An 18,562-nucleotide genomic window follows, 5' to 3' on the forward strand; every position below is an offset into this window, starting at 1 on the left:
TTTGGACTTTCAGCAGTGAAATTAAACCACACTAAACTAAACTGAGCTGAACTGAACTTGAACCCTGAAAACTGGACTGACACAGTTTCAATTTACTAGAACGTCTAAGTTAAGCTGCTTTGACACAATCTACATTGTAAAAGCACTTTAGAAATAAACATGAATTAAATTAAACAAATACTCTTGACTCAGCAAACAACTTTCTTTCTATTCTTGTTTTTATTCTTCTTATATGTCATTTTTCTGTTAGTAAAAAGATTGCTGAAATTGAATGTTTAATATCAACCTTCTCTCATTATTATTTTCATCCTTTAATAATTTACTTAGAGACAATAATCAATTACGCACATAATTTATACACATATAAATATATAAAGTTGATAATTGCAGTTTTACTGTGGCAATTTATTAAGAGTGATGTGCTGAATGGCTACAATTATGAGGCAGTTAAAATATATGGCCAGCTATCTGGAGCGTGTAAAACAAACTGTGATAGGAGGCGAAAACAAATCTGCCTGTTGTGTAGCAGAGTGCCAGTTTCCAGCGTTCAGCATGTTTATTTATTTATGGCCTTCAAGAAAGAAGGTCTCGGCACAGGCTGGACACCGGGCCACAGTGGTTATCTTCATCGCTCTACTGCCGGACGAGGAGGAGAGGGAGGTATAGGCCACTGCATTAATGATGCATGGGGACCAGTACGTTCAGTTTAAAGTTCTCCATGCTCCGTGCAGGCCTGATCAAATATGCATGAGCTACACCGCATGTGCAGGCAGCAGCACGTCAAGTTACTTTCCACCTTGGCGGAGGCGCAGCGGCTCACGGCGCGCTTGTAGCAAAGCCATCGGCAGGCTCTTCTGAAAAACCATGCTCGAGCCGTAAGTTGCCTGTTATAATAAAGCGATTTTGCATGTGTGTGTTTATCGGGTAGAGTTTCCCTGCTTGTATTTGATATCAAGTACATTTAGAGGGAACGAAACAATCATTCTGACCTTCTATCATTATTATTTTTTTAACCCTTTAATAATTTACTTAGAGACAATAATTACAGTTATTTTATAGACATATAAATATATAATGCTTATAACTGCATTTTTACTATAGCAATCTATTAAGAGTGACATGCTGAATGACTACAGTTAAGAGGACGTTAAAATTTACGCTGTATAACGTGTGTTTATCATAAGTTTTTGAGCTGTTTTTTTTGCATTAATTCATTTAGAAGGCAATAAACAATCATTCTGACCTATCATTATTTTTTTTACTGTTTAATTATTTACTTATAGACAATAATCTATTACAATTATTTTATAGACATAAATATATAATGCTTCTAATTGCTTTTTTCTATGGTAATTTATTAGGAGTGACCTGCTGATTGGTTACAATTGCAGTATGAGGCAGTTATGGTTATATAGTATGATGTGTATGTTTATCATGAACTTCTGAGCTGTCATTTTGCATCAAGTAATTTTAGAAAGCAATAAACGGTAACACTTCATAATTAAGCTCTATGAATCATCTATTAAGCATTAGCAAATAGTTAATTCAGTATTTGTTAAGCATTAACTCTACATTAATAGACGTGAGTAAACTGTTTATAACTACAGCTACAAATGCTCTATTCTTGACTTGTGAGCACATTTATAATTGTACTTTCATACTTAGTTACTGATTATTTTTTTATGACTAAATTAGGTATTGCATTATTTACAAATTATTTGTAATTAAGAGTAGTTGGGTTTTTTGAAGATCATTTGAGTTATTAAATGATTAATAAACTATTCAAATGCACATTTGTATATTATTATTCAGGCATATAGCAATAGTTAATTTTTATGTTAATAATAAATGCTTTGTTAACTCATTTAAGCCCACCAGCAACTAGTTGCTGCATATTCAAATACAATTTTCTTGAAAAAAAAAAATTTCAAAAACCTGGAGAAAATAAACGCAAAACATGCTCATATAGGATTATTAACAAGGCTATATGCATGAAACCATTTTTTAAAATCTGGGCACAAATGGGTTAACTCAACTTCATCCAGGTTTTGTGAAGTAATCGTAAGAGAGGACTACACAAATCTCTTGTAAATGACAATTAAAGGCTCAGTTTCAAATAAACATAACATCTTTGCATTCGTATCTAAAAAGTAAATTTACTGTAAAGTTTAAGCATTGCCAATGAACAGTGTCAAAATATAACATGAAATTATGAAACAACAACCTAATAATTGAACAATAAACTATGATAAAACATTTCAGTGTTATTTATCAATTTATTCAGTGTTTAAACTGTACAGTAGTTTTATTTTAGTTAAGATTGCAAAGATTTATTTTTCATTTGATCCACTTTCATTTGTGTATCTTCAAATGAATGAAAAAAAAAACATTTATTTTCCTTTTTTCCAACTTAGAATATAACTGAGCCTTTAATTGTAATTTATGAGATTTATAAGTAGGGATTTTTTTTCTTTATCAAATTAATTTAGAAGGCAATAAACAATCATTCTGACCTTCTATCATTATTATTTTCACCTTTTAATAATTTACTTAGAGACAATATTCAATTAGTATTATTTTTTGGACATAAATTGCAGTTTTACCAAGGCAATTTATGATTAGTGACATGTTGAATGGCTACAATTGTGAGCCAGTTAAAATATATGGTTATAATGATCAATCCCAGCAAGCATTTTTTGTATTTCAAAGGTGTCTAATAGATGTCTAAACATAGTCGTGTTAGCTACACCAAGGCTAAATTTGAGCTGTCAGTGAAAATCTAATAGATATCTAAAAATAGGCAAAAATTAAACAAGTCATCAAATAAACAGAAATGAATGACTGCACATATAAAGTCTGTCTAATCTGCTTATTTGATGACTATTCTAGTTTTGGCCTATTCTTATTTGTATTCGATTTTCACTGACAGCCAAAGTTTAGCCAAGCTGTCTACGTTTAGAAGTCTATTAGACATCTATTAAACACAAAATTGTTTGCTGGGAGATGTATGTTTATCACAAACTTCTGAGCTGTTTTTTTTTTTTTCATCAAGCTCATTTAAAAAAAAATTGGTAAAACCAACCCTGTTCCTGGAGAGCCACCTTCCTGCAATTTTCAGTTGCAACCTATATCAAACACACCTGCCTGTAATTATCACATGGTGTTCAGGTCCTAATTAATTGGTTCAGGTGTGTTTGATATGGGTAGCAACTGAAATCTGCAGGAAGGTGGCTCTCCAGGAACAGGGTTGGCCACCTCTGGTCTACTAATAATTTAATAATTGCTACTCTGCATATATATTGTAGTTGCAAAGGTACAAATGAAAGTGCTACTTACTTTTCATTCCAAAATGTTTTATGTTAACATTATAATAATAACAAGTGTTTATTTAATCCATGCACTTAAATATTTGTATTCTAGTCAGTATGATTTTGGATGCCTATTTCTAAAGGCTGGCGGAATTTTGAATGGTCAACATGTCATTAATTACTTTTATTTGCATTTCAATGTTCATCTGGTACATCTTTTGAGTGTTTTTTAACTAGTTTTGTTCAATTTACAAGGCAAGAAACATCATTTTTGCTTTCACTTTATTTTGTTGGTGTGATTTAGACATTCTGGTGATTATAATTTTGTAACATGTCAACTAACTCCAATTAGATTATTAGTAGACAGTTAGGGTTGGCAGAATAAGTTGACATACTGTACTTGCAAAGTTGCTTTAAAAAAAGTCTAAGCAGATGTTAAGCAGACAGTATACTATGACGACTGCTGCAGTTGACAAAGTTGCAAAGTTTATTAAGTTAACAGACATTCAAAATAAAGTATTACTGTCACTGCAAAATGCACCCTGCTGAGTTTTATAATGACGATATATGTTCATCTACAGTATATGAAGTACTGCTTTTTGATTATTTTGCGACTTCAAAAAGGTGGCAAAATTCATATTTGTCAACACATCATTAAAAGCAAAAAGTCTGGTTTATTTAACAGATTTGAGACGGGAAAAGGAGGATTTTCAATGTGTCTTGTTATGCTGGCTTGTTAGTTATAATGAGTTGTTTGTTCATGGACTGGCCGTTGGTTAAATTCTGATCTGCTGGATTTCCTTGAAAATAAACATGAAACCCAAATGAATTATATTTGCTTTATTTTTGCATTGTTAGTCTTGTTTTATTTGGAATCATTCAATGTTGCATGATATTATGATCAAATAATAATAATACAATTATGAATGTGGATATTAGATAACGCTAATCAAGAGATAAAGTATTATTTAGGCATTGTTTAACTAGGACAAGGGGAACCTCATAATAAAGTGTCAAAAATATAAATTAGTCAGTCCAATGGGTGTATTGCACAATCACTTGACAACAAAAAATGCATTATATAGTTTCAGGAGTGACAACTCTATTTAAATATAGAATTGAATTCTCTAAAATATAGTTTTGTGTGTGAATTGACCATGACCCACTATCAAAGTTGTGACGAATGACATTGTTGTAAAGTTCCTGTACATTTTGCAAAGTACTTATTATGCTCAATAATTTGAACTAAGCCACAATAATGTTTTGTTAATGTGGAAAGCGGCTTTACAGAGTGCGCTCTTGGAGTGTTGCCATATCCACTTATAATAAACATTTAGATTTGTTAGCTCAGAAGTGTTAGTTCACTCAAAAATTAAACTTCTGTTATTAATTACTCACCCTCCTCCCCTTTCAATCCAATGAGACCTTTGTTCATAAAAATTAAGATATTTTAGATAAAATCCAAAAACTCTCTGATCTTCCACGGACAGCAACACAGTGGCAACATTGTCAAAAGATTTTACGTCAGTGGTTCGACTGTAATCAGAGAAAAGCTTCAAGAACATGACTTGTTTGCCTTAATCTTCTTTTCTGCGTCATGTCATGGTGCATGTTTACAACAGGCAGTTTGATGTAATGTCATTATGCTGCATTCACACCAGACACGGATGAACCTTCAGCCGCGAGTGATTTACATGTTAAGTCAATGCAAAGATGCAAATAGACACTGCGTTTTGCATGAATGAGGCAGCGCGAATCGCTCGAGTTGGAAATTCTGAACTTCACTGGACGTTCGCGCCGCATTAACCAGTCATGAGCTTGTAGGGGTCTGAGTCTTGTAGGGGAGTGATTATGACATGTTGTGCATGTGCATGTTGCTGGTGTCCCGAGGGAAAAACCTTCTTGCCGACACCGGTCAACAGCTCATCAAACTGGGCTCGGCTCAGTCTGGCGCACCACTGAAAGCCTCCATCATCCAGGTATAGTTTCTGGATGAGCCGATGAACTCAGAGCTGCTGCACATCTGAAAGGATCTAGTGGACTCACCAAACAAATATATGCTGTTTTTCAGTCTTCCTAAGGCACAAAAACACAGCTATTCTCTCTATAAAATGCATGTTGGCCATTAAAAATCTAGAGTCACCATTCCACAAAATGAAGTTAATCCGCATCTATTGTGAAGTGAAATTGACACATGAATGAAGCAAGTTCAAAATTTCAAGCGACTATTATATGGGCAAACAGCACAGTTTATTCGCTCGTTTGGCATATGGAGTCAGCAGCAAGCCTTGTAATGACTAATTTTTTAGTTTTTGTGGTGCACAAACATGTTCTTGGAGCTTTGCACGATTACAGTTAAACCACTAATGTCACATGGAAATTTTTTGACAATGTTTTTAGTTCATTTTCTTGGCGTTGAACTTCTATTGGCTGTTAATCTTTATGAAAGATCAGAGAACTCTTGAATTTCACCTAATGTATCTTTTTTCCAAATACAAACAAAGGTCTCATTGCATTGACTTTTTCGGGACTAATGCCATCTATGGAGGATGATGGTGTTCTAGAATTTTTTTCAAAAAAATCTTATTTTGTGTTCCAAAGATGAACAAACATATCAGGGGATTGAAGTGACATGGTGAATAATCCATGACAATTTTTTTATTTTTGAATGAACAAATTCTTTAAGTTCATTATGGGCTATACTTTATGTTGTTTATTGGTTACTTGCTGTTACTTCTAGCAAGATCTGGCAACACTAATAAGTCAAAATGTACCCTGTTTGTTGTAATTTCTTGCACTGCGCAAACAGAAGAGAGAAATACTTTTGATAGTAGTTGTTCATTTGGTTTCACAACATCTAGATTTTAGTTTTTTAAACAATATTGTCACTTTATGGATTAATTTGATTGTCAAATCTGGTTTTCATATTCATAAAATTCAAAACTGTGTGTGTACGGATTAGTATTAAGCACTAAAAGCTGAACTGACAGCTGAATTTAACTTGTACAGTATGTAGTAATAGTCGGCAGAATTTCTAAAGGGCACCATCAAAATAAAGTGTTCCCAAATGGGTTGCAAATATGAATTTATGTTGACTTGAAATTATTTTTTTATGAATGAAAACACCAAAAGCAAACTCTTAAGGGGCTGCAGGGATTACATAAAAACACTTAAGTCTTAAAAATCTATACCTAACTTACAAAAATACTGTTTTTCTCGCCTACAGTATGAATGAACTTGTAAGTATTGTGCTGTGTTGTTATTTCTGCCGCATAGGTCTAACAGCGACCTCCAACATGTCAGGATCCGTTATCACTTTGTGGCGCGCAATGCCAACGAGCTCACTGTGCAGCAGGGCGATGAGCTGGAGGTATGGATGAGGTGGAGGAGGATTGGGGCAGAGCAGGGCTGAGGTACTGTACAGTGTGTGGGAGACAGAAGAGAGAAGACACAAACACCAACAACACTCAAAGTCTAGAAGAGGCTGTGGGCTGATGTTTGAAGATAAATAATGCAAAGAAATAGATCTTTGTGGTTAGAAGTTTCTGGGACACTTGAGGTAAACTAGACTGAATGTGACATATCTATTATATTGAAATACATTAATCTAGTTGTGCTTACTTCTGTAGGGTATTAAATGAGACTCTGTTTGCAGCTTCATATTCAATTCACAAGTCAAACAGTCATTCAAAATAAGTGTTTGGCTTAACTCGAGGAAAACACTTGAAACAAAGATGAAAGAAAGTGTCAAATGAATATTTTATGATCACAGTTTTTAATTAATACATTTGTATTAAATTATAAATCACAAAAAACATTTAAGAGCTTGTTATTTAAGAAAATATACCATAAAACATGAAATTGTTCATAAAAATTTTTTATTGTTTTAGTCAATTATGCTTCTTTTAGATCATCAAACTATAAAAATATTAAATTAAAAATATTAAAAATAAAAAAACTTTTTGAAGCTAAAACTGAATCTGAATAAAACTACCTAAATAAAAGGGGATTCGTTTGGCCCTAAAAATAAAACAACAGTAATCAGTATGGGCTCTATTAGAACAATCTAGGCACAAAGTATAAAGCACATGTTGCAAAAGTAGTAAGGACCTTTCCAAATCCACTTTTGAGGATGGAAAAATACGCTTTAGACCGTGGTGCATGGTGTAACAGAGTTGAACTTATTCTCTTAATGAGATATAGGTGTATTTTGAGCATAACATGCATTAAACTAATCAGTTTCATCTCCCTTGAAAAAAAACTGAAAAAAATTTACTCCCTTCACTAGCAAGAAAACAGTTAAACAGATCATCTGCAGCGCAAGGAAAAAGAATGAGCCTCCCCCATTTGGTCTCTTTTTTCTTTACTTTACTTTTACTCTTTACTCCTTTAGTTTGGTGGAGTAAGGAAACCAACCCAGGCTCCTTCTGAAAACGTAGTCCCGTGGATGTTTCTGGAGACAGCGAAAAATGTCCTAGGAGGTTCGTATTTTTGCAGTTTTTGTTTTCGCGAATCCACGAGAGGCCGCTGTGTGCACTTTTTCACATCTCAAATGCCTCTCACGAGTGCTGTTCGCACTGTTCTCGCGTGAACCCACCAGAGGCTGCTGTCGACCAACTGAATGACTGAATGATTGACTGGGCGACCGGCCAATCGACTGACACACCCTCCTCTTTCCCTAAACACAACTAATTTTACCGATTGACCTGCCCACCTGCTTACTTCACAAAACCCAACCAACAGTTTACAAAAGCCATTCAGAAAAAGAAAAGCCTTCGTCTGATATTTACCACATTTTCCGATTTTACCTCTTCTCAGCCTGTTGTTCACTCATACGTTTTATTTTTTGTATTCTGTTTTTGTCTTACCTGATTTCTCTAACTGCTCTTCCCCGGACTCAAACCCGGTCATCGTCGTGGTCAACTCTAGTCCGTCGCCGTACACGACGAGCTAGCAGGACAAACTAGTAGCGTTCGCTTAAAAAAATAAAATGCAGCCATACATTCCTCTGGCTACGTAATTCGCCACCTCCAAAAACGTCCTCGGTTTTCAGAATGAGCCTGTGTTGAAGGAAACAGTGTTGTACGCACTTCACTGTAGCCATCCATTAGTCTACACATTTAATATTGTCTGTTTAGCACAAAGATTTGTTTCAAAACTTTTTCTAAATTCAGTTTTAATTTCCAGCAAACGAATAAATGAACAATGATAGTGAAGTGTGGAAAAAAGTTTTATCCAAGCACACGTCCTTTTCTTATGCCCCATATTGTTATAGTCACCAGTGATCTAGCCTATGCAGGTCGTTGGAGAACTACAAATCTGTCAGCAAAAGAGCTACATATTCAGTCATGCACCCTTCAAACACCTGGCCTAGATCCCCATGATTGCAAACAGATACAGTTGAAGCTGTTTTGGAAAAACTACACTAACTATTTTCACACCTCTCACACACACATACATGGCTGAGTCTTTTTATACTGCTTGAACATTATAACGCATTTTCCTTGCCCTGCCGGTTATGACCCTTGCCTTGTTTGTTTGTTTGTTTACATTGTATGCTCACATGCTGCCTGCCTTTTGACCATTTGTCTGTGTATTGACCACAACTCTGGATTGCCCGTATACATCTGTTTGCTCCCATGTTTAGCTAGTCAATTGTGCTGTCTAATTCAGTTCTTCAAAATAGCACTCATCCTATTTAGACTGGCACACCCATGAGTCCGCAAAGTGGTACAAATGGATTTTTTGGCTATTTAAATGGCTATTTAAACAAAGTGGCGCAAAACATGAAAAATAGAGTTGCTCTGGTCTGAAAATAGCAACAGATTGTGCCAAACACGTCTTGTGCCTTATTGTGCTGGGTGTATGATAGGACCCTAACTGTTAAAATCATTAAGATCCCAAAAGATTAAAAGTAAAACCTAAAGAAAAAGAAACTCTAGAAAAAATACTACAAATGAAGTTAACAACTAAAACTAAAGATGAGGGGAAAAAGTAACAGCTATTAGTTACTTGTTACTTAGTTAAAGTTATTAGTAGCTTTAACCTTTTCATATTTTAATTGTAATACAATAATGTGCACCTTTTGTAAAGCTGCTTTGAAATGACATTTATTGAGCTATACAAATAAACTTGAACTGAATAGAATTGCACATTTTAGATAAGTAATAATGAATGTAATTTGTGAAATAAAAGCAAACTTGGAAAGAAAATGAGGTCCCTAATTATAAGGTTAATTAGCAAATGCAGAATACATATAATGCAGGAAAGAACAGTCCTTTCAACTTGTCACTTTCAGATGTCTGTGGTTTCAGCCTGCGACCCTGAAGCACTCTATTTACATGAGAACTACAGAAGTGATCAGGAGGGATTACCCCCGATTGGCTAATCCATCTGGAAACACGGATAATCGTGTTTCTAGACATGCCCAGCCTGAGCCTGGTATCACTGGGATTTAATTCAAGCATCCCAATGGTAGGATGCATCACTGAGACTGAGTACGACAACAACAAACGCTGTACCAAAACCTTTTAGCTAAAATTAGACAACATGTTGAATAAACAGACACAAGCCTCAAAAATAGATTTGTCCCAGAAAAAGTGATTGCACACTCATGCGATTTACTGTGATAATGCTAGACATAAATTAGATGAGTGTCTTGTACTGCAGGTCTTGGAAAACAACCAACAGTGGTGGTTATTGAGGAACCGCAGTGGTCAGTCAGGCTATGTGCCATGTAATGTGCTGGAAGAGGTCAAACCAGGAGAGCAGCAGTACAACCGAGCAGCTCTATTCAGCAGCCAGGTAAACTACTTCACTGTTCACCCAACAGTCCATATATAGTATATATTTCTGCTTATAATTCTATCTATCTTTCTGTAATGCCATGATGCATCGCATGAATTATGAGAGTAACTTATGCTGAACTGAAAACAATCATTTGAAGGAGACCTATTATGTCCCTTTTTACAAGATGTAAAATGAGTCTCTGGAGCTTTCTCAGGAGATCAGGTTGTTTTTATAGCACAACCTTATTATTTGAAGTGACTTGTTTAGAGCTCCCTACACCAAAAGTGCAGCCTTTCCTTAAAAGTAATTCTAAACTGAAAATATTAGCAAAGTCTATATCATAACTATAAAGATAAACACTCAAACGAATGAAATCATCCATTAAATCAAAACAGAATAACAAAAAACACTGACACAGCTTTAAACAGCTGGAGCATTTAAAGTGGCAGACAAGTGCACTTCATGGATATGATTCAGATTAGTGCTTTTACAGCTCCCATGTTGTTTTGTTGTGCAATTTATATATATATATATATATATATATATATATATATATATATATATATATATATATATATATATATATATATTAAAGTGCAGTTTAACAAAAATTATCTTTTTCAGCACATTTTTTCATTTTTCATGTCTCCTATATTTCACCCCATCTCCTGCCACCATCCTACTTTGTTATTTTTCCGGTGAAACTCCCGTAATTTTTAACAAAACCACTTTTTGTCCTTGATTGTCAAGTTGCCAGATCACTTCATAAAATTTATAAAATATTCAAATCTCGAAGCACTTTAACTCAATCTGGCAACATACCCAGCTACACTTTTGATTGTAATGAAATAAACTGTTGGGGTTAATAACATTTACTTTTGCAGTTTTTACTTTAATAAAATAAAATAAATTATTTTATATAAAAAAATTAAGACTTTCTCCAGACAAAAAGATTTAGGTCGGCTAGGTCAGTTGGCATTTTTGTGAGGAGTTTGCATGTTTTCCCTGTGCTCATATGGGTTTCCTCCGAGTGCTCCGGTTTCCCCCACAAGTCCAAAGATGTGGTACAGGTGAATTGGGCAGGCTAAATTTTCCATAGTGTATGTGTGTGAATGAGTGTGTATGGATGTTTCCCAGTGATGGGTTGCCGCTGGAAGGGCATCCCTTTATTAACCAGATTAATAAAGGGACTAAGCTGAAAAGAAAATTAATAAATGAATATATATATATATATATATATATATATATATATATATATATATATATATATATATATATATATATATATATATATATATATATGGAATAAAAGAACCAAATCAAAGACAGCGTTCCGCCACGAAAAACACATTTTCAAACCAGAATATCTGACTTAAGCATTGTTTTTTTTAGATAAACAAGGATGCTCAATTAGCATGTTTCATAAAAATCTGCAAACATATCATGGTATTTTTATGCTTTAGAGGAGTTAAAAACTTACATACGGCACCTTTAACCCAAAGTCCTGAGTTTCCTGGTAAATATATTTAATCATTTTAGTTTTAGCTATATTGTTTAAAATGTTGCAATCCTTAGATACTAAGATGATTAAATGCTGTACAAGTACTCTACGTTGTTCACTCACATTTACAAATGGACCTGGAGAACACACACAGAATTTTGCTAACAGGGTTTTTAAAAATTGCACTCCACTGAGATATAGAAATAAAAACGGGCAAATATAATACATCAGACCATTTTCTGAAGGTTAAGCACATCCTTTTACCGACCACTTGTGGAAAGAAGAGAAAAACGCTTCTTTTTCTCTAGCGCATTCATGAAAAGTGCTCATATATATTCTCCTGCTCTACATGGCAGGCACTGACTCTTTCTTCCTTTTTCTGCCTCTCTTTTGTTTCTCTCTCTACAGGCTGTGAATCCTTACAAAGGTACCACCACCAGCCCTGTACCTGTAAATCACGCCGTGGTTTTGGAGACGAATAAATCCTCCCGGGATAAAGATAGTACGTATACCTCTTATCGGCTCGCTGTATTTGCTGAGCGATGGAGAGCGCGGAGAGTCTGCCGGAAAAAAAAAAAATGCAGAGAAGTGGGAAATGAATTTGGTGTGCGAGTGCTCTTATGTACATAGATTGCAGATCGCTCCTGTCTTGGCCAATCTTATTCACTGTGTCTCTGTCCCAGTGCTTGTTTCTCCATCTCCAGCTTCTCCTGTCTGTCTCTATAGACCGCGACCAGCAAAAGGAGGTAAATGATGAGCTGCTGAAGAGGATAACAGACAATAAAGCTCAACCTCCGGCTCGAAACTTCCGGGTGGAACGCTCTAGCAGATCCATTCCCATCACAGATGAATCGCAGCCCTTTGAGGTCCACGCTTGGCTCAATGCGAAGGGATTTTCTAGGCCGTGAGTGACACATGTGACACTTTAGAATTAGATGATATATGAGTGGTCTGACCTAGTGGTTAAACGTGAGGGTTGTTAACCGAGGTGGCAAGTTCAAAGCTCAGAAGCAATGATCCATGTACCCTTGAACAAGGTACTTACTCTGCAGGTGACTCCAGGGGACTGTGGTTGAGATGTTCTGAATATAAAGCTTATTGTACAGAGGTCATAATAAAACTTGGGAAATATAAGAATATTTATTACCCATATGTAATTTAATAGGGAGGTACGGTGGCTCAGTGGTTAGCACTGTCACCGCACAGCAAGAATGTGCACACACTCATACCCTATGGCCAATTTGTTAGATTGCGATTGTTAGAGTTCTGGCTGAACCTGTTGGCATTTCTGTGTGGAGTTTGCATGTGCTCCCCGTGTTTGTGTGTGTTTCCTCTGGGTGCTCTGGCACAATAAGTGAATTGGAGAACCTAAATTGGCCATAGGGTATGTGTGTGTGTGTGTGTGTGTGTGTGTGTGTGTGTGTGTGTGTGTGTGTGTGTGTGTGTGTGTGTGTGTGTGTGAGTGAATGAGTGTGTATGGGTGTTTCCCAGTACTGGGTTGTGGTTAGAAGGGCATCCGCTGCATTAAACAAATGCCAGAATAGTTGGTGGTTCATTTCGCTCTGGTGATTCCTGATAAATAAGAGACTAAGCTGAAGTAAAATTATTGAATAAATTGAATATAATATCAGTACATTTCATAATAAAATTGTATTTTATAATATTTCAGCAATCATTAGTGATTTAGACTCTCTTGAATTGAGTTTGTAAAACTAAAACAATAATAGTATTTATTAAAAAATTAAAATAAAAATGCACATGGTGAATATTTACCTATATTCAAGTTATGTGCGGTTGGGGAAAATATCTAATTGTGTTTTCTTTTCACAGATATTACAATTTCCATTGATTTGTGATAAAATTTTGTAGTCAAGCTTCAGCTCAATAATCTGAAGCATAGCTTTTCTGACTGTTAGTTAAAAAAAAAAGTAACTGAAAATACAGTATATTTACTTAAACATTTATTCAAATTTGTTTTTGTAGAGCAAACATTAAGCACAAATAAAATGAATTTACCTTACTATAAACAAGTTAAACCCAAATTGGGGAGATAGTGTAGCTTATTATGCAAACAAAAAAATATTTTTATAAAAATACAGAACAATCAGCAAACTAATATGGCTGATAAGAGCCTTTCTGTATCTTATATCGTCTAAAACAAAATAATTATCACTGATGCTACACAAAATATCTCTTATCCTGCAATTAGATTTACACCATATTAAAATGCACAGTGGAATAAAATCTGTAATAAAATCTGTAATAAAATCTTTTTCAAATAATAATCATTTTAGGCTCAATATTAGTAGCCCACTTAGCATTTTGTTTTAAATTTGCAACAGAATGAACTGTTTTTGTGTGACTTGCATGATCAACCAAACTTGCACTTAGTATCTTGCAAAATAACCAGTAAAATATGAATGTGCTGTCTTCATGGCAAAGACTAAATAAATTAGTTATTAGAAATTAGTATTTGAAACTATTATGCTTAAACATATGTAAAACAAAATTCACAGGAGAGCTAATAATTTGAAGATTCACAACAAAATAAATTATATTTCAATGTCAGTTTATTTTAAATTATGTGCAATGCTTTCACAATTTATATTGATTTCCATTCATATAAGGAGACATTTCTATGTTGAAAAGATTGACAGTGGCAATATTTCAGCTCCTTTAGAGTCTGGAAATTGTAACAGATAAGTTGTTTATTAAATTTCCCTCAGTATATTTTCATAGTATATGAAGCAATCTCCGAATAGATCAAATAAAATCACATTCTTTATGATAAGGCTCCTTAAAAGTAATGAAAAGTGATAATATGATGTAATATCCTCTCCACATTTCAGGGTGGTGGAGTGTCTGGGGATCCTGAACGGAGCTCAACTCTTCTCTCTGAGTAAGGATGAGCTAAAAGCTGTGTGCGGGGACGAGGGTTCACGTGTCTACAGTCAGATCACCGTGCAGAAAGCTCAAATAGAGGTTTGTCACAAAGCAATATTGCTTATGTTCGTTCAAATGCACTGGAAAAATTATTCAAACATGATTCATTGGATTTATTAAATTTTATTAAGGCAAGTAATAAATTCAGCCTATATAAATTGTTTGCAGCAGTTTTACGAAAATATTTTTTTTTTAGTGTGACTGCAGATTAAACATTAAAATGGCTAATATTTTTACAGCCTGAGTTAACGTAGCACTTTTTTAATAACAATATACCAGTTCAATACGTACAGTACATGCACTGTAAGTATGATGTAATGTAAGGGAACAATCTAAAAGACTTAACTCTCTAACTATAAGAATCTACAGTGTGGGTAACTAAACTGAACTTAGATTTACTGTGAATGCTATTAATTTGATATATAATTATATATTATACATTAATTATACACACACACACACACATATACAGTATCACTTGCCTTATAAAAGTACACTGCACCAACAAAATTCTCTGAAATGACTGCACAAATATAATGTTCAATGTTGTTACTGTGTAAATTAGGGCTGCACAATATTTAATTTCAGCATCATTATCATGTGTGCGTCCGCAGTAGTCACATCACAAGATATGCAACATTGAGTTGGGATTCCAAAAACGACAGGGCAAAACACATGAGATTTGTGGGGTCACTGCAGACTTTAACCATGATAGAGTGAAAGTTTATCATCTGCATGTATTTTTGTATGTATATGCTCATATACGTGAGCATGTTAAGAGAGTGTAAAGTGTTTTAATAGCACATAAAAAAAACGTTTAGTAAAGTTTTTTATTTAAGTTTTTTTAAGACTATGCAATGTTATTTTACATTTGAGTATTCAATTTCTGCCACCAAATACTGTCAGACTCTCCCCAGAAAACCATCAACCACTGTTTAATTTGCTTATATATTTGCTCAAATCTGTTTATTTATGATTGTAGTTTGTTTATTATATGCATATAATAATTGACATTAAAAATTATTTTTTTTACTTCCCAAAAAATCATCCCAATCAATTTAAATTAATGAAATCTTTTTTTAAATTGAGCTATTTAGGTCATCTGGTGAAATTGTATTTATATCGCAAAATATATTGCGGAGAAAAAAAAAAGATTGCAATGTCAAATTTTTCCATTATCGTTCAGCCCTAGTGTAAATGCAATCGCTATCCTCATGTTACTTGTTGCTACAGGATAAATATAATGCTATAAGTTTGTATGCTGTATAAGTATGCTAACATTGCAACAAAGTATGCTTTAAATTAGGGCTGTACAAGATTGAAGAAAATGTGATATGCGATAGCGTGTTATTAATGTGACATTGGATATGCAATACATATATTTTTTATTATACAACCAACATATGTTTCTTTTTAGTTAAGAAGAAGGAAAGAAAGCATCAACAGCTAAACAAGAACAGTGTGAAGTTACTTTTTTTTTTGCTGTATTATTGCTTTCTTAAAGGAACAGCTTACCCAAAATTGAAAAATCTATCTCCATTTTTACTCACCTTCCACTTTTTTCCACTATCATACTATTTTTTTTGCTCCTATCATGGAGCTCAATTGCTGTTTTTTCTTTTTTTTCTTCAGAATATGAATATATTTTTGACTCTTTGAAGTATAAAGAATATATTTTTTAAATCCTTAAAGATTTGAACAACTTGAGTGTGCCTAAATGGTGAAGAAAAAGGGCTAGGCAATACTTGAAAAAAAAAAAAAATCAGGATATCATGTTTCATATTATTCAGTATGGATAATTACTGAATATTTTTCAACAATCCATTTACACTGGGGATATTACTTTTTTTTTCTATTTAACCGCTTTATTTTATTTACCAACATTACTAAGGCAAATAGTTTTAATAGTCAAAAACAAAAATATTGAGACTAAATATCTCCTCTCTATATAATAAAATAAACACAAGTGTTAAAGAGACTCCTAAAGTTGATAAATAAAATGTTACAAAGTGTGTGCAATGGAAAGGTAGATTAACATCTGTAAGGTGTGAATAATAATGAATAATAAGTAAACCTCAACATCTGTATACAAGACAAATTATGATAATCAAATCTGAGCTTTGAAGTAAAAAAACTAGCCATCGTTATTCAAATACATACTGCAACATTACAAATTGTGAAGTTGGATGACTATATTATGCTGAAAAATCTTTCAGATGGGGTGCTAGTGGCTGGGATGCACAAGAAAAGAAACCAAAAAGCCACTCTAGCGACATCCTTATCCTTATTGCCGTTCCTTCCAAGGCGCGCTCAGCAACCACATTTTAATAAAACTATAGCCGTCATACCAAAACTTCAAACTTTTTTTAATCATTATAGACAAAAGTTTTCAGTCAATAAGTACAGATACCAATTGTATCGCCCAAACCTATGAACATTTTTTCATTTTTGGGTGAACTATCCCTTAAATATGTCTTGTCTGTTTGGTTATTATTCAGCATCCATTTACTTTTGTATTAAAATTACTCATTTATCGCAAACCATTGCAAAATGTACTGTATATAGCAATATGAACATTTGCTTTAAAATTTTTGATCATTTTAATACATTGCACAGCCCTACTGTACATTCTGTACATTTCTAATATATAGCCCTATCCATAAATGAACTGCAAAGGTGAGCTTAAACGTCATTCTTTCTCTCAGAGGGGTAATGGCGATACAGAGCTACAGGAGATCATGAGGCGACGGCAACAGGAGGTGGACTCAACCTGGGACTGATTACAGTCAATCATGGCCTTATTTCATCACGTTTTCTTCAATGCTCTTGTTCACCCTACAATCAACAGCCACCCAGAGGAATTCAGAACAGATGGACTAAACAACTTCAGTCATTACTGAACCCCAGTTCAGCCTATTTCCTTTATGACCCGTACAATGTAGTGCTTAACGCTAGTGCTTAAACTGATGAACATGAATGCATTGGGAGTGAAGTCTTTAACCTCCATTTATAGAGAGGAAAATGATTTTGATAGCAGGCTTTGACTCACAGTATGATTGATACCAATAAAGCCATGGCTCACAAATTTAAAAATATATATATTTCTGGTAATATTAGTTCATTCCAAAACCCATTTGCAGTTTTAAAGTAATATCTTGGCCATGTTTGTGGCCATTTTCTCTACTTTTCCCGATATCCTTCAACTCAACTGGTGTTTTTTTAATGCATCCTGTCAAATGTCATTGCTTCTGTGGTTGAGTAAAGGTTGACATTTTAATTTTGGGGTAAACTATTCCATTTGTAGCAAGTCCCATCTGTTTCTGCATAAATAATCAATGGTAAACAGCACAATCAAAGGGTATTAAGTAATACAGTGGAGTACTGTAATATTATCGCATACTTAATTCAGATAAATGAGCACTTAAATATTAATCTTAAACTGTGTTGTTATTTAGTTTTCCATTTTTTTTCAGTTCACCCGTGCTTCACACTTCATTAAGGCAAATCAGATCATGTTTATTCATGTTAATGGATGATTAGACTATTATTTGTTTCCTTTGCATCTAATGATAGAAATAAAAGCACATAGAGATGTATTATAAAACATTGATGGTGTGAATTATGATTCAGAACGTGTATTGTGTCATTAAACAAAATAAAGCGAAAAAATAAACAGCTCATACAAGGCTACACACGTGGTTAAAATAGTATGTGTTCTTTTACTTCTGTAATTGATTCAAAATATGTTTACATAAATTGTGTACGATTTCTAAAGCGGCAGAATTGATTGTGCTATCGCTTTTCACAGAGCAAATTCTTGGCGCTCTTCTTACCCCCTTTCAGCCCTGTGAAAAGCATAAGGCTGAATCTCTACCCGCCTCACTGACTGACAGTTTCGCTACTTGCCCTCACGGGGGGCACATAACAGTGGCTTTCAGTTTGTCGTGTTGCTTTATTTCTGGAATAGATTGTGAACGCATCAGCGAGTATTGTGCTGTGTTCAGGATGAGTGAAAATGACC

General features: G+C 34.2%; 2 protein-coding genes and 1 long non-coding RNA gene across 5 annotated transcripts in view; 1 reads left to right on the top strand and 2 right to left on the bottom strand.

The window, feature by feature from the left end:
- Window positions 1–18,562, bottom strand: part of LOC148679549 (uncharacterized) — a 225,324-nt gene that overhangs the window by 157,137 nt on the left and 49,625 nt on the right. The window lies entirely within an intron of this gene.
- The window catches only part of mgat4c (mgat4 family member C), a 219,345-nt gene that overhangs the window by 43,787 nt on the left and 156,996 nt on the right, over window positions 1–18,562 (bottom strand). The gene's annotated exons all lie outside the window — the stretch shown is intronic.
- eps8b (epidermal growth factor receptor pathway substrate 8b) lies at window positions 591–18,518 on the top strand. Of its 2 annotated transcripts, none has more exons than XM_087293108.1 (7): window positions 591–875; window positions 6,585–6,678; window positions 9,978–10,112; window positions 12,007–12,100; window positions 12,325–12,502; window positions 14,448–14,580; window positions 17,247–18,518. In XM_087293108.1, exons 1-7 carry the CDS (start codon window positions 865–867, stop codon window positions 17,319–17,321), a joined length of 720 nt encoding a protein of 239 aa, XP_087149234.1. In that variant the 5' UTR covers window positions 591–864; the 3' UTR covers window positions 17,322–18,518. The 2 variants fall into 2 exon arrangements, with proteins under 2 accessions (XP_087149234.1, XP_087149235.1); XM_087293109.1 differs by having other exon boundaries at window positions 608–875; window positions 6,585–6,867; window positions 17,247–18,312.

Source organism: Danio rerio, chromosome 18 (genome assembly GCF_052040795.2).
Source record: "Danio rerio strain M-AB ecotype USA chromosome 18, GRCz13ab, whole genome shotgun sequence".
Classification (NCBI taxonomy): Eukaryota; Metazoa; Chordata; class Actinopteri; order Cypriniformes; family Danionidae; genus Danio; species Danio rerio.